General features: G+C 53.6%; 1 protein-coding gene across 1 annotated transcript; it reads left to right on the top strand.

The window, feature by feature from the left end:
• Positions 1-488: 488 nt before the first annotated feature.
• On the top strand, positions 489-1,691 carry J4E85_006888 (uncharacterized protein; the record flags this gene model as incomplete). The annotated part of the gene is made up of 2 exons (XM_051471123.1): positions 489-802; positions 863-1,691. The coding sequence occupies 2 exons, from the start codon at positions 489-491 to the stop codon at positions 1,689-1,691; spliced, it is 1,143 nt and encodes a 380-aa protein (XP_051325333.1).
• Between the last annotated feature and the right edge of the window lie 8,097 nt (positions 1,692-9,788).

The following is a 9,788-nucleotide window of genomic DNA, read 5'->3' as shown; positions in this document are numbered from 1 at the left end:
TCATCACTTGTGATAGCTACAGGGCTACTGGATGTGGTATTTTAGAGCAATGCTATCACTATCGGCACTCACAATCGCAGGAGTGGCAGAACGGCGGGCTTTACCGACGGCGCTGCGGTATGCTCTTACCCAGCCCATGGATCCAGGTTTGTTCTTCCCTCACGTCACCGTCAGCGGCGGTGGCATACGTGCATGAAGCATCTGCTCACAACCTCGGGTCATGTTTACTTCCATCCCCAGCTGGCTCTTACACTCTACATCATCATCAACCCATTGTCAATATCGTTACCCCCACAGTATCGTCCCACGCTTCCACCATTGTCAGCATATCGCCCGTCACGGTTTCCAACTACCCACTCCGATCATTCTCGACGTCTCATTCGATACCGAATCTTCTAGCACTACGATAACCAACGATAATGGAGAACACATGGGGTATACAGCCTGCATCGTTGGGAATGAACTGTTCAGCCGCGCCAGCAGCTGCCATGTGGTGGGATATGTGTCCCATCGGCGCGCAGCAATTCCAGGAATTCGCCAACGAGACACTTCCCATCCAGACTCACGAGCCCCTCGCCGAGGTGCTTGAGGAAATCGGAATTGGATCCACAAACAACTCTCGCAGAGTCGTTGACTTCAACGCATTCATGGCTTCACGCGGAGACCGACCTATCTACAGTCGCCTCATGCTTCGCAATGCCGCAAATCAACTTCCTCTGATTGGAGAAGGTCAAAAGATTACCTTGACGACTTGCTTCGGTCAGACTTTGGTCCTCCAACCCAAGCGTGCCTGTCTTCCTGGGTATGTACAACGTGTAGTTACACATTAGACCGCGTATCTGTTACGTTAACATTCCGCTAGGGAACATCCCGTCTTAAGTTACCGGGGACCCCATCACCTCGCTGTCTCTTCGCAGCACGAGAAGGCCAAGACATGGCATTTACTCCCAGTCCACGGCGAGTGTGAGAAAATGGCGATGGAAAAAAGCTATCTGGCCAACGCGGCTACGTACTACAGCAAGTTCGCACAACTAGTCTCGTGGGGTGGCAGCAAGGCACGACCTACTTTTCTTGAAAGCGTCCAGAGCTTCAAGCATACCGCTCCGATCTCCAACATTGTCTGCATAGGCATGGGAACCCTACACGGATCTAACATGGAGAGTGTAAAGTCGATGTCCAAGCACGTTGTTGCTAGTACTCTCGCTCTAGATCTCACCCGACTATACAAACAGAACGGCGTGCCACTCGAAAATCCAATCACGATAATCGCACAAGACTCCGCTTACACAGAACGTGACCGCGCATTACTGTCTGAGCTACCAGTACCGATCCAGACTGTGACCGAACCTGAGGGTTTTCTGGCCATCAACGAATCTTCGCTTGTGATTTCCAGCTACTCTGGAGCTCCTGTCAAACAAATCATCGCCGATCTCGCAACCGAGGCACCACACCGCAAAGGTCCTGCCGCGCTCTTTTTGAACAATGACAAAGCTCCGGACGTGGATTGCATCAGTTACGATTGGGATAACCCGGTAGTCGCCAACAATCCGGAGACAAGGGCCTATGCTACGATGCTTGAGTCTTATACGCACGTCATGAATGGCACCCAGATATTTGGTGCGGCAGGTTTCCCGATTCAAATTTCTCACGAGTGGCTTGCGAAGATGAGCATATGGGTACGGGAGGAGTAGTCCGATGGTGAGAATGTTGTTCACAGGAGAGAGATATATCTGATGATCAGGCATGAGTGGTATCAAACACCCGTCTCGAAGGTTTCAAGTAGGCTACAATCAACCTACGTTATGATCATTGTCTCCTCGCTCTCCGCGGCTTTGCATGACGACATACATACTACTCTTCACTTCTCTTCTCATACAAATAAGGCCACCTTCTGGTACTAGTTATGCATATAATCGGATGATCACGCAGGAATCTTTGTCACGCTGTATGTGCGAATGTGCTGCTCCTTCATTTCTGAAGCGGACGAGAAGAAGGAGCTTAATGTATTCCTGTGCATACCCATGAGAGTATTAGAGGTATGCAGATAATCGTGACTGAGCAATCACGAGCGCATTCACCAGAAGATCAAGTAGTAAAGAGTAGGTGTGGTACGCTACCCGCTGCATTAGGCAAATGCGATCAAATTGTTGAGCTACTTCTAAGAAATGTCGTTTCGCCAGGCTATCGGCATTGCTGTCTTCACTTCCGTTGCTACACTATTAATGTAAAGCATGTACACGAATTCGGTCTTACGCTTCACCCCTTGTTCTCTTTGCTACTGGTGCTCCGACAGTGTTACATGTGAGATCAGTTTAATGATATCAAGAAATGACAATTCTTAGCCCAGTGACCAGAACGTCAGCACAGGAATGATTTACTGTGATACAAACCTATGTGCCATAACTTAATATCATTTTACATGTAGCCTTGGATTACCTGATAGTGGTCCTCTGTGGGTAACGTGAGAGGTACAAATATGGCGATTTATTTGCTGATGTGGAGTGTGTTGGTTATGTGGCCGCTTTGTACCCCATGGGAAGAGTTGCGCTATTGACTATGGGGTTTGTCTCCTTCGAGATGCTAGATTGTGCGAACTCGACAGGAAATTCCAAGACATGTACTGGAGGCCGCAAACTTGACCTATGTGGCTTCAAATTGGCGTATCAACTGCGGAGTATTTCCCGTAGGCATCACCTCACACAGTCATGACCCGCCATTCGTATACGGCACAATACACCGCACTGGCATCGACACAGCCATACACCAGTCCTTCACCCGAGCCACATACTGCCTTCCCAGCCGTCACAACCACGTCACCCCCCTCCATCATGATCAACCCTCTGCAAACGCAAGCCCCATCTTTTGACCCGCGCGATCAACTCAGATCATGGATCCGCGCTAAGCCCGCATCGTATCTTGCGACTATCAAGAATCCTTCGCTTACCCTTGACACTTGAATCCGAGAACACACCGTCGCTTTCACTTACAAAATGCAGGAAGACTCATTGGCCGGTGGTAGAAATGAACGCACGGAAAATCGACGATGAGGAGACGAATAGCGAGCAGACTAGACAGAGAAGGCAGTCCTCGCTTGCGGCTTTAGTGTATGGCAAGCTTGCATTCGCGTGTGCATAAAGGCGCGCGTGAGCGACTGAGCGAGATGAGTATATGGTACGGTGTACACCTAAGCGATTCGCCAGACAAACGAAAAGGTTGATGTGAAGCGAATGTACAGCGTACATATAAGGCGCGGCGTTATTCCACGGAGACCCTTCCATCCGGCGTCACTGTACTGAAGAGCTTGGTGCACAGAATGGCACACGTCATACGAGCGTGGAGAGAGCAGCAGTGCAGAAGGGGCGGATCAACGGCGCATATGCGGAGAGAAAAGAAGAACCGCTGCCGGAACCAAGTTAGTAGTTAGTAGACTGGGGGCCTGCCATTATGACCCAAGCCTTTTGGCGAATTGGCGGGATATACGAGGTAAGAGATGCAGATGATAAGATTACCCTGGTATAGAGCGAGGGTGCGTGATGTGATGGGGGAAGGGAAGGGAGGGATGGGATTGCGGCGGCTCCGAGCTCGGGTAAGCTGGGGTGGCTGGCTGGGCTGCAGGATGTGTGCGGGAGTGCAATGAGTTATGCGTGCGTGCTCTTACTTCTACCAGGGGTGTGGTTTTCCCACGAATGACGTAGAAGGATTGCAGTGGCAGGTATATTGCTTGCCTTGCATTTCTGGTACAGTAACCAAGACCCCTTCCTCGTGTTCCGACCAAGATGTTGTTCCAGTATGATGTCGGTCACGTATCGGAAAGTGGGGGCTTCGGAGTGTCTTGATCTGGGACCTTGGTGATAGACGTTGTGGGCCCGTTCATGTCGTCATACTTGCCTCCGTTGCGGCATATCAAGTTTGGAGCACGCAGGCTGGCAGATCCCGCACTGGGTTCGGGTATCGACATGATCCAAGAAAGAAGCTAAACAGATATTGCGATGTACGTTACATCTCGTTCAACTTAGGCCCGCATACCACCCCCTTCCTTCGGCTGCAGGTAAACGTCGTCGGCGAAGTACCAATGTATCTGCGACGGTTTTCACGCACGGCACAGCAACTTACTGCATTGCTTGCGGAGCAGATCGTATCGCATGCATGCAGTCTGGCAGAGAAAAATAAAACCCATATTCCTGAGCGATCGAGATTGCACGGAGCTTACCAACATGGGGTAGGTCAAAGGAAGCAAGGACAAAGACCCATGCTATGATCCTCAGGCTGCATAAGCCCGACCGGTATTACATGGCCACCACACGTAAAAGCCCTTACCCGGAGTTGATGGAGATTAGGTTTAGATAGAGTGATGTCCACGTACACATTTGACTTGGGCGGTGCGGCTCCCGACAGCCAGGTCGATAAACGTGGATCTGCTGACAGTTTCACGTTGTTAAAGGACCGACAGACCGTGACAGTGATCTTGTGCCCCACCCTTGCTCACGGCAGTGTCGTTTGCTGCGCGCTGTTCGGCGATATGCAATGCAACACACCCAATATTCAGTTGCAGCAGTAGCTTCGGAGTATACTGTTGCAGCTGCATACACTGAAGCGCCTCGCAGTAATAACAGGGTCACTGGGTCATCAAACTGCGAAGCCTTTCGCGACCTTTTCGTCTTTGTCGCGGGGCCCGACATCCAAAACCCCGGCGCGGTTGTGCCCTTACGTGTGATGACCTTTGCAGATTGGGATGTAGCGGGTGGGCTTCCGAATGCGAGATATGCGCGGGTGCCGACACACGAACTCGATCTCAGACGGACAGGCTGATCCGTAATCATTGGAAAGCACTTGGGATCTGCCCGCGGGACCGGGTCTCACGTGTGCTAGTCATTAGAAGCCGAAGTTCAAACGGAGATCGTGGGTTCGTGATTGACGTGTCGTGGGCCCCTCGGGCTAATCTTGCGGTGCATCCTTCGACTCCTTCACATCGTCGATGGGCTGCGCATTCGTGTCCCGCAGAGAGCTTCCTTCGGATAGACGTTGCGGAAAAAACAACATCAACGGTCACTAACGGCTTAGGCCACTGCTTCAGCATAATACCAGGTCTAGAGTCCAGCGCATTGACAGCGGCAAACTGGTGAGCTTGGTCCTGCGTTCATTATGCACCTGTGAATCGACCGCCGTGTGAACAAAACTCTCCTTGAGTACCCCCTGGCGCTATAATTGCGGATCATGTTGAGCATAGATCGGCGCCGATCGCGACTATGTGATCCTTCTGGAGCACTGCGAAGGGAGGAAGATTCCCAGTGGTGGAAATCATGTGGCGGGATACAGGCCGTATGCGGATGTCGGACCACTTTTCAGAAGCAAGCCTTGTGCTGCCGCGGGAGACTCTCAGCAGGTCACGTATTGACTCCTCACCCCGTCGCATTGCTGGCTTGAATAAGGAAGAAACGGGGTAACACTAGATGCGACTCCTCGAGATCTGACACTTGGAGTAGACCGGATACGGTGAGCAAGGCCGTGAGCGTGTAGCAGTAGCAGCGATCTCATGGTATCGCCGGTAGCGTTGTGATGGCGCCGACCAAACGATACTAACGTCCTGTCACGCAACGTTCACGAATAAACTCGCTGAGCGTCAGCCACGCGGAGGAGGGTGCGCTAACGATTTCTGCAATGACAGGGGAGTGAGGCAGGCCGACGCGGACGTTGGTGGGTCAGGCCGAGTCACTTGAACAGGGGCCTAGAAAAAGAAGCCTCAGGTATCCAGTCATGTCTGGAAGATATCGCTTTTCCACAATTTGAATCCACTATCGAGTATCGGCGGCCGCTGATACGCAACTGGTCCGGCTCGAAGGTTACATGAGCTTCACATTGCGAGCTCCACATGCCTTGTTTGATGTGGTCGTGCTTTTGCAGAGCCAGAGATGGTTAGCTGGTGAATGGCTTGAATGTCTTGCAGAAGTGGATCTCGAAGTTGAACGGCTGAAACAGCGGCACTGGACATATGGTTCCCCATACTGAATCAGCTTCTCCGTCTTCTGACGAGGGTCATTCTGACGAGGCAGGCATATCCGCGGCAGGTACCGCCGCAGCCATGAATGGAAGTCGTACCGAACACCTTGCTTATGGGGATTCATCGGCGGCGATGTGCATAGCATAAGAATGGACGGTTAGATCGAAGGCGAAATAGAATTCACCCGTGATCCGGCAAAGACGGCATTGGTTGGCAGCCCCTCTGATCCGGCTGATCTGACACTTGGCCGCACGATATCCTGGTGAATCTCACTGTCAGCCGAGCCCACCTCGACGCGGTGATCAGGAATGATCTACGCGGTCCCTTGTCGTGGCGCAATGGATCCGGAAAACATGCTCAAAACGGTGGGAAGGGAACAGGGTGCGAGACACACAACTGGGCCGCTCATTTTCGCCGTCGACTCTTTGGGTTCACTACTGCCCCATTCGGCCCGCTTGGTGGCTGCTGTTGTTGCTTCACCCGAACCCCTGTGTGCGGATTCAAAACAGCAACGAGGTTGGGGAGATTGAAGACAAAGTATGCTCGATTCCCGGGGACGCCTCAAAACACACCGCAGTGCTGTTTGACCACAGACACGACGTATTAGCCGTATTGCCAACATCGTCCAACTCCGCAAGGGGTTCTTGCAGCGCAAATTGCGCCCCGGTAACAGTGGCGCAAAGGATCGGACGTGATCTTCTGGTAGGTAGGCACCAGTTTGACCCATTGCATTGATGGCACCGCGATTGAAGGGTCGCGGATGGTGAATCTTATCATGTTAGAGGGTATCGAGAGATAATCTCCGTGTCTCCAGGAACTCTGAATCTGGACTGGACCCGAATTTGCTCGGAAGAAGAGTAGATGGTCATAATTTGCAGCGCAGTGCAAGAACAAGGCTCGATAGATGTGTCCGATGCAGCTCAGAGCAGACCATGTGTTCTTAACAATCCTGCGTACCGGGTACTGCTGGCCATCTCGCGATATCTCCAATCTGTCGGTTCCGCCTCATTCTGGTTGGGCTCATTTCTTTGCCTAATTTACACGAGTAAGCGCTGAGAGGAGTCAACCTGCCAGGGTATACCCTTACGAGTTCGAACCAAACCCACCGATGTATGCAACGAAGACGATTGCGGAGCCAGTTGTCCGGGTAGTTGCTCAAAGCTCGTGCATGACGTTCTGCCTTCATCTTCTGGTGAGGCATTCCAAAAACATACCCACCTAAGAGTTTCTGCTGCAGACTAACTATAGCTGCTCGCTTTACAATAAACGGTGAGTTGTTCCGTGATGTCTGGAATGATGAACATGGTTGTTGCTCGTAGCGAGAGCGCGTGGCTGCGTCATGGCTTAAAGTGCAAGTTCGCATAGCCCTCGTCTGAGCATCACACGATGTGGACGCTGGACGAATCCCGGCAGTTCGATGTAATATTTTTGTCGGTCAGGGCCAATGAGACGCCTGACGATGAGAACAGCCTTGCAATCTTCGGGCTTATCCAGCTTGGGCGCTTTAGCCGGAGAAACCCTGGAGAGCGTCATGCATGGAGCAGACGGGGGTGCGACGTACAGGGGCCAGGCCAAAGCTGCTTCCACTGACCCATGGAACGCAGCGGGTATCTGATACAACCACGTTCGCACTGCGATATGCTGTGAAATTGAGGACGGTGTCGGGTTTTGGGAAGAGGTGTTGGAAGACACGGGGAAGCTTCGGGTAAGAAGGTGGGTGACATGCCGCTGGGTTGCCGATTCGTGAAAATGAAACGCCGAGACGATCGCTCGGAAAGCACTAGGGAGGCTCCTTGCAGTAAGCGTGTTCCCGCTGATGATGGATCATGATGCGGTCCAAGTATCGGTATCCCTGCCAGTCCCGCGCTCCCTGAGACCGGACGCAGCGTCCCTGGGTGGTGGTCTTCCGGGAGATCATGCACCCTGTTCAGCGTTCGCATTCTGCCATGCAGATACGCAGTTTTTGTTGCTGGAGACTGGCCATCGATCAAAATTATGTTCTGCATGGTGGTGCAGCTGTTCAGATTTGACAGATTGTGAAGTGCGCACCATGACATCTGATGTAGACTGCGAATGAGGTATCCAGGACGGTGGTAATGTGATGTGCAAGACGCCCGGCACTCGCGCAGGCCTAAGCGATGAAATTCCCAAATTCCATCAACGGAAGCCCTGAGGTCACGTCTGTGCCCATTTCTCTAGACCGGCAGCACCAATAGAGTGGGATGCCACGGTCGCTCACGTCTGCGTCGGTGGTGGTACACACGATAGCCCTGCAAGTCTTGTGCTTCGATTGTTCTAGCGAAGAGAAGAGCCACGAGGTCGTGTTGCACCGAGCTGGGAAGATGCTGTGCGACGCCGGAACGCATCATGCTCCTGACGACGACGCAGTAAAGAAATTGCACGGTAACCGCAGTCTTCCTTTTGAGCACTAGACACTAGACACTCGGCTTGGGTTGCTAGATCTGCGGCGCCTCGTGGTGGACGATACATAAGCACGCGGTGGCAGGCTGCGGTGGCATCTCACTCGCGCGCAGCTTGTTTCTCGAAGGCGCTCCTAAGCATGGCAGAGGGCAGCGTGGTTGGATGGCGGGAGGTCGGCTAGAGTAGTGAGCAGATGGTGACAGCCAACGTGGCCCCCGGGATTAGCTGCATGCGCTTGTCGCTGATCGACCCGCCTCTTTCGACGAGATCCTCCACAGACGAACGAGGCCAAGACATGGGATAACGCCGCCATCCCGCCCTGGCGGCGCCGCAGAGACGTCGCGTGCTGGGGTCGGAGACTGTCGCTGCAAAGAGGCAACAGCCGTCGAGCCGTCGTTCTGACGTCCCGCGCTTGCCTTTTTGCTGAAACCAATCTGTCGCTGGCACACGGCCTAACCTGCTAGCTGGAGCAAGCAAACATGCGGTGAGCGTTCTCGATGCAGCGTGCTGGGACATGTACTGGAGAAGGTAATGAGTGAGGTTGGGACGAGTCAGTCCCGTGACTGCCCGTCGAGTTCGCCCGTCATGGCGGTGACGGTGGTTAGACAGCTGTGTACGACCGCGCACCACCAGACGTGCCAGAAAGTCGACCGCCTCCAATAATTGCCAGCAAATCATCCCGCGCGCGATGCTTCGCTTCACCCAGCGCGGCTGCAGCCATGTGCATCACTGCAGGCGGACCCTCTCTAATGCGGGATCAGATTTTTAGGAAATGCAGTCGTAACAATGGTCAAGGCATCGCCTGGTGGGTAGGACTAGACAGCTTCTGCTGCACGAGGCGCTTGGCTCGCTTCCGCAGTGACTTGCCTCGAGCCAAACGCCCCCGGGACGATACGGTGCTATCGTCTAGTTGACTGCCATGGCTTGCGACGGTGCCCTTTCACGAGGGCGGCATGAGGTGGGTGGACAGTGGTGGCTTCTTTAAAGTGTGCCAAAGGCGCAGCACCGAGACTCGCACGTCTCATCGTTGTCTCTTTCCGAAGGCCAGCATCGCAGCCGTTCCCAAGCCTCACCCCCTGCGTAATCCTTCGTCAGCGCGATCCGTATTGTCTCGCCGCCGCTCCCAGAGATACAGGCCGCGGTGGATCTCTCGACTGCTGGACAGCACGTCGGCAGTGCGCTCTGGAGTCTGGCAGGAGTACCGATCGGTGCAGCCCCAGCGCCCGTGCAGCCAGGACCCTTTGCATCGTCAACCCAAGCGCCGTTGGAGGCCAGCTGGCAGGACGCAGCAGTCGGCGACGTGCGGCCTGAGTCGTCATCTGGCGGCAGCAGCGTGAGAGGAATCGGCGAGGGTTGTTCCGCCCCGTTG

This window comes from Alternaria conjuncta (assembly GCF_024043145.1).
Source record: "Alternaria conjuncta strain BMP 0040 chromosome Unknown scaffold_9, whole genome shotgun sequence".
NCBI classification, from domain to species: Eukaryota; Fungi; Ascomycota; class Dothideomycetes; order Pleosporales; family Pleosporaceae; genus Alternaria; species Alternaria conjuncta.
Note: the sequence above shows the minus strand (reverse complement) of the source record. Positions and strands in the feature narration are given on the sequence as shown.